Genomic DNA, 14,490 nt, shown 5'->3' with positions numbered 1-14,490 from the left:
AAAGAAAGCAGACTTGGTTGGGTAGGGACACTGTTGTGAAGGAAACAGGCTTGGTTGGGTAGGGACTCTGTTGGGAAAGAAAGCAGGCTTGGTTGGGTAGGGACTCCGTTGGGAAGGAAACAGGCTTGGTTGGGTAGGGACTCTGTTGGGAAAGAAAGCAGGGTTGGTTGGGTAGGGACTCTGTTGTGAAGGAAACAGGCTTGTTTGTGTAGGGACTCTGTTGGGAAGGAAAGCAAGCTTGAGCCCTGTGTCCATACCAGACCCTAACACTCAGTCTTTCCCATACACACAGAACCACAGGATGCAGGGAGCAGAGGAGAGGTTGGCATCTTCCATATACTCACTATCCCATTATTCGTGTGGGCTGATGACTGTGTGAGAAGCTCAAAGCTTAAAATAAATAGCTGGTCACCGAAGTGCATGCTTTCCTGGAATTTGGTGAATTTCTATTTCTAATTATTGTGATGACTCTAACAAATAGATGTTACGTTGCTGTTACAGATGCTGAAGTCATCTAAGGAGAGTCCATTCCAATGAATCCCATATCATGACTGAATCCTTACCTGTCTGTATTTGTCTTGAGGTGGTACTCTGGCGTCCCCCGGCCTCCGTCACCATGGTGATGTTATACACGCGCCCTGGGACCAGGTCGGTGACAATATAGTTTTTAGTGGTGCTCTCCAGAGTCAGGTTCCTCACCACACCCACTCGGTCGGTCAGCAGTAGCCTGAAGCGCTCAGTCCTTCCAGGGCCAGGCTGCCAGGAAACTCCCAGGCTGTCTGAGGTCTCTGATACCTGTAGGCCACTGACTGTGGATGGACCTGAGAGATAGAATGGGCTGTCAATCAAATCAAATCAAATTTATTTATATAGCCCTTCGTACATCAGCTGATATCTCAAAGTGCTGTACAGAAACCCAGCCTAAAACCCCAAACAGCAAGCAATGCATGTGAAAGAAGCACGGTGGCTAGGAAAAACTCCCTAGGAAAAACTCCCTAGAAAGGCCAAAAACCTAGGAAGAAACCTAGAGAGGAACCAGGCTATGAGGGGTGGCCAGTCCTCTTCTGGCTGTGCAGGGTGGATATTATAACAGAACATGGTCAATGACTGAAACAAGATACCATACATCAAGCTAAGTTTAAACAAAAGTCAAGTTGGCAATTCACTTATAAAGCACAGGTAAATTTGATATTCAAGCAAACAAGTTATTCAACTATATTTCAAAATCTGATCCAAAAGCAGTTACAATGTCAGGGCGGGATCACTGTCATAACAATGGCTACATAACAGACAAGTTAGATGGTCAAAATAATAACTGTTAGACAACATCATCACCAGAGGAGTGGTGCTAGGCAGAACTACACAGAGAACCATGTAGTAGGTCAGGGGAATGACAGGCCAGGGGAATGACAGGTCAGGGGAATGACAGGCCAGGGGAATGATGGGTCAGGGGAATGATGGGTCAGGGGGATGACGGGTCAGGGGAAAGACGGGTCAGGGGAACGACGGGTCAGGGGAACGACAGATCAGGGTGAACGACAGATCAGGGTGAACGACAGACCAGGGAAATGACGGGTCAGGGGAATGACAGGCCAGGGGAATGACTGTTCAGGGGGATGACGGGTCAGGGCAATGACGGGACAGGGGAATGACGGATCAGGGGAATGACGGGTCAGGGGAATGACTGGTTAGGGGAATGACGGGTATGGGGAATGACAGGACAGGGTGAAAACGGGTCAGGGGAATGACAGGTCAGGGGAATGACTGGTCTGGGGAATGACTGGTCAGGGGAATGACTGGTCAGGGGAATGACAGGTCAAGGGAATGATGGGCTATGGGAATGACGGGTCAGGGGAATGACGGGTCAGGGGAATGACTGGTCTGGAGAATGACTGGTCAGGGGAATGACTGGTCAGGGGAATGACTGGTCAGGGGAATGGCTGGTCTGGGAAGGACAGGTCAGGGGAATGACAGGTCAGGGGAATGACTGGTCAGGGGAATGACAGGTCAGGGGAATGACAGGTAAGGGAAATGACAGGTCAGGGGAATGACTGGTCAGGGGAATGACGGATGAACGGCGCTGTTACACAATGTTTCGTTAAGAGAGGAGTGACAGCAGGCAGATCTTCACAGAAAGTAAACAGAGCTACAAGGCTTTACTCTCTGAGAGGAATGACTGGCATCACTGTTATACTATGTCTCATCAGAGGTGTGGTGGTAAATGAAACTACACAGAGGCTGATGACATTACTGTTACACCGTGTTTCATCAGTCAGAGAAACACAGAAATTCATAGAACTACGACCAGAACAGACCAGTAGAGAGACTGAGGCTCTGAGAACAGACCATTAAAGAGACTCTGAGAACAGACCAGTGAAGAGAGACTCTGAGAACAGACCAGTAGAGAGACTCTGAGAACAGACCAGTAGAGAGACTCTGAGAACAGACCAGTAGAGAGACTGAGGCTCTGAGAACAGACAAGTTGAGAGGCTCTGAGAACAGACCAGTAGAGAGACTCTGAGAACAGACCAGTAGAGAGACTGAGACTCTGAGAACAGACCAGTAGAGAGGCTCTGAGAACAGACCAGTAGAGAGACTCTGAGAACAGACCAGTAGAGAGACTCTGAGAACAGACCAGTAGAGAGACTCTGAGAACAGACCAGTAGAGAGACTCTGAGAACAGACCAGTAGAGAGACTCTGAGAACAGACCAGTAGAGAGACTGAGGCTCTGAGAACAGACCATTAAAGAGACTCTGAGAACAGACCAGTAGAGAGACTCTGAGAACAGACCAGTAGAGAGACTCTGAGAACAGACCAGTAGAGAGACTGAGGCTCTGAGAACAGACCAGTAGAGAGACTCTGAGAACAGACCAGTAGAGAAGCTGAGGCTCTGAGAACAGACCAGTAGAGAGACTCTGAGAACAGACCAGTAGAGAAGCTGAGGCTCTGAGAACAGATCAGTAGAGAGACTCTGAGAACAGACCAGTAGAGAGACTCTGAGAACAGACCAGTAGAGAAGCTGAGGCTCTGAGAACAGACCAGTAGAGAGACTCTGAGAACAGACCAGTAGAGAGACTCTGAGAACAGACCAGTAGAGAGACTCTGAGAACAGACCAGTAGAGAGACTCTGAGAACAGACCAGTAGAGAGACTGAGGCTCTGAGAGCAGACCATTAAAGAGACTCTGAGAACAGACCAGTAGAGAGACTCTGAGAACAGACCAGTAGAGAGACTCTGAGAACAGACCAGTAGAGAGACTGAGGCTCTGAGAACAGACCAGTAGAGAGACTCTGAGAACAGACCAGTAGAGAAGCTGAGGCTCTGAGAACAGACCAGTAGAGAGACTCTGAGAACAGACCAGTAGAGAAGCTGAGGCTCTGAGAACAGATCAGTAGAGAGACTCTGAGAACAGACCAGTAGAGAGACTCTGAGAACAGACCAGTAGAGAAGCTGAGGCTCTGAGAACAGACCAGTAGAGAGACTCTGAGAACAGACCAGTAGAGAGACTCTGAGAACAGACCAGTAGAGAGACTGAGGCTCTGAGAACAGACCAGTAGAGAGACTCTGAGAACAGACCAGTAGAGAGACTCTGAGAACAGACCAGTAGAGAGACTCTGAGAACAGACCAGTAGAGAGACTCTGAGAACAGACCAGTAGAGAGGCTCTGAGAACAGACCAGTAGAGAGACTCTGAGAACAGACCAGTAGAGAAGCTAAGGCTCTGAGAACAGACCAGTAGAGAGACTCTGAGAACAGACCAGTAGAGAGACTGAGACTCTGAGAACAGACCAGTAGAGAGACTCTGAGAACAGACCAGTAGAGAGACTCTGAGAACAGACCAGTAGAGAGACTCTGAGAACAGACCAGTAGAGAAGCTAAGGCTCTGAGAACAGACCAGTAGAGAGACTCTGAGAACAGACCAGTAGAGAGACTCTGAGAACAGACCAGTAGAGAGACTCTGAGAACAGACCAGTAGAGAGACTCTGAGAACAGACCAGTAGAGAGACTCTGAGAACAGACCAGTAGAGAAGCTAAGGCTCTGAGAACAGACCAGTAGAGAAGCTAAGGCTCTGAGAACAGACCAGTAGAGAGACTCTGAGAACAGACCAGTAGAGAGACTGAGGCTCTGAGAACAGACCAGTAGAGAGACTCTGAGAACAGACCAGTAGAGAAGCTAAGGCTCTGAGAACAGACCAGTAGAGAGACTCTGAGAACAGACCAGTAGAGAGGCTCTGAGAACAGACCAGTAGAGAGACTCTGAGAACAGACCAGTAGAGAGACTGAGGCTCTGAGAACAGACCAGTAGAGAGACTCTGAGAACAGACCAGTAGAGAGACTCTGAGAACAGACCAGTAGAGAGACTCTGAGAACAGACCAGTAGAGAGACTCTGAGAACAGACCAGTAGAGAGACTCTGAGAACAGACCAGTAGAGAGACTCTGAGAACAGACCAGTAGAGAGACTCTGAGAACAGACCAGTAGAGAGACTCTGAGAACAGACCAGTAGAGAGACTCTGAGAACAGACCAGTAGAGAGACTCTGAGAACAGACCAGTAGAGAGGCTCTGAGAACAGACCAGTAGAGAGACTCTGAGAACAGACCAGTAGAGAGACTCTGAGAACAGACCAGTAGAGAGGCTCTGAGAACAGACCAGTAGAGAGACTCTGAGAACAGACCAGTAGAGAAGCTGAGGCTCTGAGAACAGACCAGTAGAGAGACTCTGAGAACAGACCAGTAGAGAAGCTGAGGCTCTGAGAACAGATCAGTAGAGAGACTCTGAGAACAGACCAGTAGAGAGACTCTGAGAACAGACCAGTAGAGAAGCTGAGGCTCTGAGAACAGACCAGTAGAGAGACTCTGAGAACAGACCAGTAGAGAGACTCTGAGAACAGACCAGTAGAGAGACTCTGAGAACAGACCAGTAGAGAGACTCTGAGAACAGACCAGTAGAGAGACTGAGGCTCTGAGAACAGACCATTAAAGAGACTCTGAGAACAGACCAGTAGAGAGACTCTGAGAACAGACCAGTAGAGAGACTCTGAGAACAGACCAGTAGAGAGACTGAGGCTCTGAGAACAGACCAGTAGAGAGACTCTGAGAACAGACCAGTAGAGAAGCTGAGGCTCTGAGAACAGACAAGTAGAGAGACTCTGAGAACAGACCAGTAGAGAAGCTGAGGCTCTGAGAACAGACCAGTAGAGAGACTCTGAGAACAGACCAGTAGAGAGACTCTGAGAACAGACCAGTAGAGAAGCTGAGGCTCTGAGAACAGACCAGTAGAGAGACTCTGAGAACAGACCAGTAGAGAGACTCTGAGAACAGACCAGTAGAGAGACTGAGGCTCTGAGAACAGACCAGTAGAGAGACTCTGAGAACAGACCAGTAGAGAGACTCTGAGAACAGACCAGTAGAGAGACTCTGAGAACAGACCAGTAGAGAGACTCTGAGAACAGACCAGTAGAGAGGCTCTGAGAACAGACCAGTAGAGAGACTCTGAGAACAGACCAGTAGAGACTCTGAGAACAGACCGTAAGAGCAAGGCTCTGAGAACAGACCAGTAGAGAGACTCTGAGAACAGACCAGTAGAGAGACTGAGACTCTGAGAACAGACCAGTAGAGAGACTCTGAGAACAGACCAGTAGAGAGACTCTGAGAACAGACCAGTAGAGAGACTCTGAGAACAGACCAGTAGAGAAGCTAAGGCTCTGAGAACAGACCAGTAGAGAGACTCTGAGAACAGACCAGTAGAGAGACTCTGAGAACAGACCAGTAGAGAGACTCTGAGAACAGACCAGTAGAGAGACTCTGAGAACAGACCAGTAGAGAGACTCTGAGAACAGACCAGTAGAGAAGCTAAGACTCTGAGAACAGACCAGTAGAGAAGGGCTCTGAGAACAGACCAGTAGAGAGACTCTGAGAACAGACCAGTAGAGAGACTGCTGAGAACAGACCAGTAGAGAGACTCTGAGAACAGACCAGTAGAGAAGCTAAGGCTCTGAGAACAGACCAGTAGAGAGACTCTGAGAACAGACCAGTAGAGAGGCTCTGAGAACAGACCAGTAGAGAGACTCTGAGAACAGACCAGTAGAGAGCTCTGAGAACAGACCAGTAGAGGCTCTGAGAACAGACCAGTAGAGAGACTCTGAGAACAGACCAGTAGAGAGACTCTGAGAACAGACCAGTAGAGAGACTCTGAGAACAGACCAGTAGAGAGACTCTGAGAACAGACCAGTAGAGAGACTCTGAGAACAGACCAGTAGAGAGACTCTGAGAACAGACCAGTAGAGAGACTCTGAGAACAGACCAGTAGAGAGACTCTGAGAACAGACCAGTAGAGAGACTCTGAGAACAGACCAGTAGAGAGACTCTGAGAACAGACCAGTAGAGAGACTCTGAGAACAGACCAGTAGAGAGACTCTGAGAACAGACCAGTAGAGAGACTCTGAGAACAGACCAGTAGAGAGACTCTGAGAACAGACCAGTAGAGAGACTCTGAGAACAGACCAGTAGAGAGACTCTGAGAACAGACCAGTAGAGAGACTCTGAGAACAGACCAGTAGAGAGACTCTGAGAACAGACCAGTAGAGAGACTCTGAGAACAGACCAGTAGAGAGACTCTGAGAACAGACCAGTAGAGAGACTCTGAGAACAGACCAGTAGAGAGACTCTGAGAACAGACCAGTAGAGAGACTCTGAGAACAGACCAGTAGAGAGACTCTGAGAACAGACCAGTAGAGAGACTCTGAGAACAGACCAGTAGAGAGACTCTGAGAACAGACCAGTAGAGAGACTCTGAGAACAGACCAGTAGAGAGACTCTGAGAACAGACCAGTAGAGAGACTCTGAGAACAGACCAGTAGAGAGACTCTGAGAACAGACCAGTAGAGAGACTCTGAGAACAGACCAGTAGAGAGACTCTGAGAACAGACCAGTAGAGAGACTCTGAGAACAGACCAGTAGAGAGACTCTGAGAACAGACCAGTAGAGAGACTCTGAGAACAGACCAGTAGAGAGACTCTGAGAACAGACCAGTAGAGAGACTCTGAGAACAGACCAGTAGAGAGACTCTGAGAACAGACCAGTAGAGAGACTCTGAGAACAGACCAGTAGAGAGACTCTGAGAACAGACCAGTAGAGAGACTCTGAGAACAGACCAGTAGAGAGACTCTGAGAACAGACCAGTAGAGAGACTCTGAGAACAGACCAGTAGAGAGACTCTGAGAACAGACCAGTAGAGAGACTCTGAGAACAGACCAGTAGAGAGACTCTGAGAACAGACCAGTAGAGAGAGCTCTGAGAACAGACCAGTAGAGAGACTCTGAGAACAGACCAGTAGAGAGACTCTGAGAACAGACCAGTAGAGAGACTCTGAGAACAGACCAGTAGAGAGACTCTGAGAACAGACCAGTAGAGAGACTCTGAGAACAGACCAGTAGAGAGACTCTGAGAACAGACCAGTAGAGAAGCAGGCTCTGAGAACAGACCAGTAGAGAGACTCTGAGAACAGACCAGTAGAGAGACTCTGAGAACAGACCAGTAGAGAGACTCTGAGAACAGACCAGTAGAGAGACTCTGAGAACAGACCAGTAGAGAGACTCTGAGAACAGACCAGTAGAGAGACTCTGAGAACAGACCAGTAGAGAGACTCTGAGAACAGACCAGTAGAGAGACTCTGAGAACAGACCAGTAGAGAGAGCTCTGAGAACAGACCAGTAGAGAGACTCTGAGAACAGACCAGTAGAGAGACTCTGAGAACAGACCAGTAGAGAGACTCTGAGAACAGACCAGTAGAGACTGAGAGACTCTGAGAACAGACCAGTAGAGAGACTCTGAGAACAGACCAGTAGAGAGACTCTGAGAACAGACCAGTAGAGAGACTCTGAGAACAGACCAGTAGAGAGACTCTGAGAACAGACCAGTAGAGAGACTCTGAGAACAGACCAGTAGAGAGACTCTGAGAACAGACCAGTAGAGAGACTCTGAGAACAGACCAGTAGAGAGACTCTGAGAACAGACCAGTAGAGAGACTCTGAGAACAGACCAGTAGAGAGACTCTGAGAACAGACCAGTAGAGAGAGCTCTGAGAACAGACCAGTAGAGAGACTCTGAGAACAGACCAGTAGAGAGACTCTGAGAACAGACCAGTAGAGAGACTCTGAGAACAGACCAGTAGAGAGACTCTGAGAACAGACCAGTAGAGAGACTCTGAGAACAGACCAGTAGAGAGACTCTGAGAACAGACCAGTAGAGAGACTCTGAGAACAGACCAGTAGAGAGACTCTGAGAACAGACCAGTAGAGAGACTCTGAGAACAGACCAGTAGAGAGACTCTGAGAACAGACCAGTAGAGAGACTCTGAGAACAGACCAGTAGAGAGACTCTGAGAACAGACCAGTAGAGAGACTCTGAGAACAGACCAGTAGAGAAGCTGAGGCTCTGAGAACAGACCAGTAGAGAGACTCTGAGAACAGACCAGTAGAGAAGCTGAGGCTCTGAGAACAGACCAGTAGAGAGACTCTGAGAACAGACCAGTAGAGAGACTCTGAGAACAGACCAGTAGAGAGACTCTGAGAACAGACCAGTAGAGAGACTCTGAGAACAGACCAGTAGAGAGACTCTGAGAACAGACCAGTAGAGAGACTCTGAGAACAGACCAGTAGAGAGACTCTGAGAACAGACCAGTAGAGAGACTCTGAGAACAGACCAGTAGAGAGACTCTGAGAACAGACCAGTAGAGAGACTCTGAGAACAGACCAGTAGAGAGACTCTGAGAACAGACCAGTAGAGAGACTCTGAGAACAGACCAGTAGAGAGACTCTGAGAACAGACCAGTAGAGAGACTCTGAGAACAGACCAGTAGAGAGACTCTGAGAACAGACCAGTAGAGAGACTCTGAGAACAGACCAGTAGAGAGACTCTGAGAACAGACCAGTAGAGAGACTCTCTGAGAACAGACCAGTAGAGAGGCTCTGAGAACAGACCAGTAGAGAGACTCTGAGAACAGACCAGTAGAGAGACTCTGAGAACAGACCAGTAGAGAGACTCTGAGAACAGACCAGTAGAGAGACTCTGAGAACAGACCAGTAGAGAGACTCTGAGAACAGACCAGTAGAGAGACTCTGAGAACAGACCAGTAGAGAGACTCTGAGAACAGACCAGTAGAGAGACTCTGAGAACAGACCAGTAGAGAGACTCTGAGAACAGACCAGTAGAGAGACTCTGAGAACAGACCAGTAGAGAGACTCTGAGAACAGACCAGTAGAGAGACTCTGAGAACAGACCAGTAGAGAGACTCTGAGAACAGACCAGTAGAGAGACTCTGAGAACAGACCAGTAGAGAGACTCTGAGAACAGACCAGTAGAGAGACTCTGAGAACAGACCAGTAGAGAGACTCTGAGAACAGACCAGTAGAGAGACTCTGAGAACAGACCAGTAGAGAGACTCTGAGAACAGACCAGTAGAGAGAGCTCTGAGAACAGACCAGTAGAGAGACTCTGAGAACAGACCAGTAGAGAGACTCTGAGAACAGACCAGTAGAGAGACTCTGAGAACAGACCAGTAGAGAGACTCTGAGAACAGACCAGTAGAGAGACTCTGAGAACAGACCAGTAGAGAAGCTGAGGCTCTGAGAACAGACCAGTAGAGAGACTCTGAGAACAGACCAGTAGAGAGACTCTGAGAACAGACCAGTAGAGAGACTCTGAGAACAGACCAGTAGAGAGACTCTGAGAACAGACCAGTAGAGAGACTCTGAGAACAGACCAGTAGAGAGACTCTGAGAACAGACCAGTAGAGAAGCTGAGGCTCTGAGAACAGACCAGTAGAGAGACTCTGAGAACAGACCAGTAGAGAGACTCTGAGAACAGACCAGTAGAGAGACTCTGAGAACAGACCAGTAGAGAGACTCTGAGAACAGACCAGTAGAGAGACTCTGAGAACAGACCAGTAGAGAGACTCTGAGAACAGACCAGTAGAGAAGCTGAGGCTCTGAGAACAGACCAGTAGAGAGACTCTGAGAACAGACCAGTAGAGAAGCTGAGGCTCTGAGAACAGACCAGTAGAGAGACTCTGAGAACAGACCAGTAGAGAGACTCTGAGAACAGACCAGTAGAGAGACTCTGAGAACAGACCAGTAGAGAGACTCTGAGAACAGACCAGTAGAGAGACTCTGAGAACAGACCAGTAGAGAGACTCTGAGAACAGACCAGTAGAGAAGCTGAGGCTCTGAGAACAGACCAGTAGAGAGACTCTGAGAACAGACCAGTAGAGAAGCTGAGGCTCTGAGAACAGATCAGTAGAGGGGTGTGTGGTGGAGATGGCGGAAGGAGATAGGATTGTTTCATGGCTGTTTAAAGTTCTCTGGCCACGGCTTCAGCCCCGGTCAGGCCCCGGGCCCCCGCTAGCCCGCTGGGAGGGGATGATGGGAAGCGAGTGAGGAGAAAAAGGGGACCTTTTAGATGGGTGGGGAGGGGGCAGGAGGCGAGCCCTGACTCCCTATCCCAGGCAGGCAGGCGCCCATTTGGGTGGGTACAGTGGTGCATTGACGAGCCTCTCCTGTGGTGGTACTGACAGAATAGAACAATGACATTCTGGAATGCCAGAATGTCATTGTATTTGGTAGGACGTATTAACATGGCATAGAGCAACCCCTTTTGTGGCTGATTTCACAGACAATGAATGTAGACTTCCTAATGTCTACAGTCACATTGGAACGACAAGGATGCATTCATTTATTTTCTTGTAATTAGTTTAAATGTAAGTAGGATAACTCTAGCCATGGATGCTGTAAATTCCACTGTGTTATCTAAATGTTTTCTGTGTTAAAATAGCTCCGGATAACAAGTGATGTTCCAGCTGATGGAGGGCATTGTGTCCAGAAAGGGGCGGAGCTTAGTATAATGTACAACCCATTCAGAAAGTATTCAGACCGCTTGACTTTTTCTAAATGATTTGTTACGTTACAGCCTCATCAATCTACACACAATACCCAATAATGACAAAGCAAAACAGGTTTTCTCAAGATTTCTGCATTTATTTTTATTTTTTAAACAACGGAAATGATCAAATTTACATAAGTATTCAGACCCTTTACTCAGTACTTTGTTGAAGCACCTTTGGCAGCGATTACAGCCTCGACTCTTCTTGGGTATGATGCTACAAGTTGTGCACACCTGTGTTCGGGGAGTTTTTCCCATTCTTTTCTGCAGATCCTCTCAAGCTCTGTCAGGTTGGATGGGGAGTGTCGCTGCACAGCTATTTTCAGGTCTCTCCAGAGATGTTCAATCAGGTTCAAGTCCGGGATCTGGCTGGGCCACTCAAGGAACTTCAGAGACTTGTCCCGAAGCCCCTCCTGCGTTGTCTTGGCTGTGTGCTTAGTGTCATTGTCCTGTTGGATGGTGAAACTTCGCCCCAGTCTGAGGTCCTGAGCACTCTGGACCAGGTTTTTATTAACGATCTCTCTGTACTTTGCTCCATTCACCTTTCCCTTGATCCTGACTATTCTCCCAGTCCCTGCCGCTGAAAAACATCCCCACAGCATGATGCTGCCACCACCATTATTCACCGTAGGGATGGTAACAGGTTTCCTCCAGACGTGACACTTGGCATTCAAGCCAAGAAGTTCAAACTTGGTTTCATCAGACCAGAGAATCTTGTTTCTCATGGTCTGAGAGTCCTTTGGGTGCCTTTTGGCAAACTCCAAGTGGGCTGTCATGTGCCTTTTACTGAGGAGTGGCTTCTGTCTGGCCACTCTACCATAAAGGCCTGATTGGTATTGGTGGAGTGCTGCAGAGATGGTTGCCCTTCTGGAAGGTTCACAGAGGAACTCTGGAGCTCTGTTAGAGTGCCCATCGGGTTCTTAGTCACCTCCCTGACCAAGGGCCTTCTCCCCCGATTGCTCAGTTTGGCCCAGTCGGCCAGCTCTAGGAAGGGTCTTGCTTGTTCCAAACTTCTTCCATTTAAGAATGATAGAGGCCACTGTGTTCTTGGGGATCTTCGATGATGCAGAAATGTTTTGGTACCCTTCCTCAGGTCTGTGGCTCGACACAATCCTCTCTCGGAGCTCTAAGGACAATTCCTTCGACCTCATGGCTTGGTTTTTGCTCTGACATGCACTGTCAACTGTGGGACCTTATATAGACAGGTGAGCACCTTTCCAATCATGTCCAATCAATTGAATTTACAACAGCTGGACTCCAATCAAGTTGTAGAAACATCTGAAGGATGATCAATGGATACAGGATGCACCAGAGCTCAATTTCGAGTCTCATAGCAAAGGGTCTGAATACTTATGTAAATAAGGTATTTCTGTTTTTGTTTTTTTATACATTTGCTAAAATATCTAAAACCCTGTTTTCACTTTGTCATTATGGGGTATTGTGTGTAGATTGATGAGGATTTTTATTTATTTAATCGATTTTAGAATATGGCTCTAATGTAACAAAATAAGGAAAAAGTCAAGTGGTCTGAATACTTTCCGAATGCACTGTATGATCAGGGTCTGTTAAAGGTCTTAGTAGGATGTATGACCAGACTAGAGTCTGTTAAAGGTCTTAGTATGATGTATGACCAGACTAGAGTCTGTTAAAAGTCTCAGTATGATGTATGACCAGACTAGAGTCTGTTAAAGGTCTCAGTATGATGTATGACCAGACTAGAGTCTGTTAAAGGTCTCAGTATGATGTATGACCAGACTAGAGTCTGTTAAAGGTCTCAGTATGATGTATGACCAGACTCGAGTCTGTTAAAGGTCTCAGTATGATGTATGACCAGACTAGAGTCTGTTAAAGATCTTAGTATGACCAGACTAGAGTCTGTTAAAGGTCTTAGTATGATGTATGACCAGACTAGAGTCTGTTAAAGGTCTTAGTATGACCAGACTATAGTCTGTTAAAGGTCTCAGTATGATGTATGACCAGAGTCTGTTAAAGGTCTTAGTATGATGTATGACCAGACTAGAGTCTGTTAAAATTCTCAGTATGATGTATGACCAGAGTCTGTTAAAGGTCTTAGTATGATGTATGACCAGACTAGAGTCTGTTAAAGGTCTTAGTATGATGTATGACCAGACTAGAGTCTGTTAAAGGTCTTAGTATGATGTATGACCAGACTAGAGTCTGTTAAAGATCTTAGTATGATGTATGACTAGACTAGAGTCTGTTAAAGGTCTTAGTATGACCAGACTAGAGTCTGTTAAAGGTCTTAGTATGATGTATGACCAGACTAGAGTCTGTTAAAGGTCTTAGTATGATGTATGACTAGACTAGAGTCTGTTAAAGGTCTTAGTATGATGTATGACCAAACTAGAGTCTGTTAAAGGTCTTAGTATGATGTATGACTAGACTAGAGTCTGTTAAAGGTCTCAGTATGATGTATGACCAGACTAGAGTCTGTTAAAGATCTTAGTATGATGTATGACTAGACTAGAGTCTGTTAAAGGTCTTAGTATGACCAGACTAGAGTCTGTTAAAGGTCTTAGTATGATGTATGACCAGACTAGAGTCTGTTAAAGGTCTCAGTATGATGCATGACCAGACTAAAGTCTGGTAAAGGTCAGTATGATGTATGACCAGACTAGAGTCTGTTAAAGGTCTCAGTATGATGTATGACCAGACTAGAGTCTGTTAAAGGTCTCAGTATGATGTATGACCAGACTAGAGTCTGTTAAAGGTCTCAGTATGATGTATGACCAGACTAGAGTCTGTTAAAGGTCTTAGTATGATGTATGACCAGACTAGAGTCTGTTAAAGGTCTCAGTATGATGTATGACCAGACTAGAGTCTGTTAAAGGTCATCAGTATGACCAGACTAGAGTCTATTAAAGGTCTCAGTATGACCAGACTAGAGTCTGTTAAAGGTCTCAGTATGATGTATGACCAGACTAGAGTCTGTTAAAGGTCTCAGTATGATGTATGACCAGACTCGAGTCTGTTAAAGGTCTCAGTATGATGTATGACTAGACTAGAGTCTGTTAAATATCTTAGTATGACCAGACTAGAGTCTGTTAAAGGTCTCAGTATGATGTATGACCAGACTAGAGTCTGTTAAAGGTCTCAGTATGATGTATGACCAGACTAGAGTCTGTTAAAGGTCTTAGTATGACCAGACTAGAGTCTGTTAAAGGTCTTAGTATGATGTATGACCAGACTAGAGTCTGTTAAAGGTCTCAGTATGATGTATGACCAGACTAGAGTCTGTTAAAGGTCTTAGTATGATGGATGACCAGACTAGAGTCTGTTAAAGGTCAGTATGATGTATGACCAGACTAGAGTCTGTTAAAGGTCTTAGTATGACCAGACTAGAGTCTGTTAAAAGTCTCAGTATGATGTATGACCAGAGTCTGTTAAAGGTCTTAGTATGATGTATGACCAGACTAGAGTCTGTTAAAGATCTTAGTATGATGTATGACTAGACTAGAGTCTGTTAAAAGTCTTAGTATGATTATGACCAGACTAGAGTCTGTTAAAGGTCTTAGTATGATGACCAGACTAGA

The 14,490-nt window shown here is 46.7% G+C and overlaps 1 protein-coding gene across 1 annotated transcript in view; it reads right to left on the bottom strand.

Moving 5' to 3' along the window:
- Nucleotides 1-14,490, bottom strand: part of LOC106596602 (receptor-type tyrosine-protein phosphatase beta) — a 159,319-nt gene that overhangs the window by 141,927 nt on the left and 2,902 nt on the right. The window contains exon 3 of the mRNA XM_045700228.1: nucleotides 564-821. Within this exon, the coding sequence (XP_045556184.1) occupies nucleotides 564-821 (258 nt within the window). The remainder of the gene's footprint in view (nucleotides 1-563; nucleotides 822-14,490) is intronic.

Source organism: Salmo salar, chromosome ssa17 (genome assembly GCF_905237065.1).
Source record: "Salmo salar chromosome ssa17, Ssal_v3.1, whole genome shotgun sequence".
Taxonomy (NCBI): Eukaryota; Metazoa; Chordata; class Actinopteri; order Salmoniformes; family Salmonidae; genus Salmo; species Salmo salar.
The sequence above is the reverse complement of the archived record's forward strand: the minus strand, read 5'-3'. Positions and strand labels throughout refer to the sequence as shown.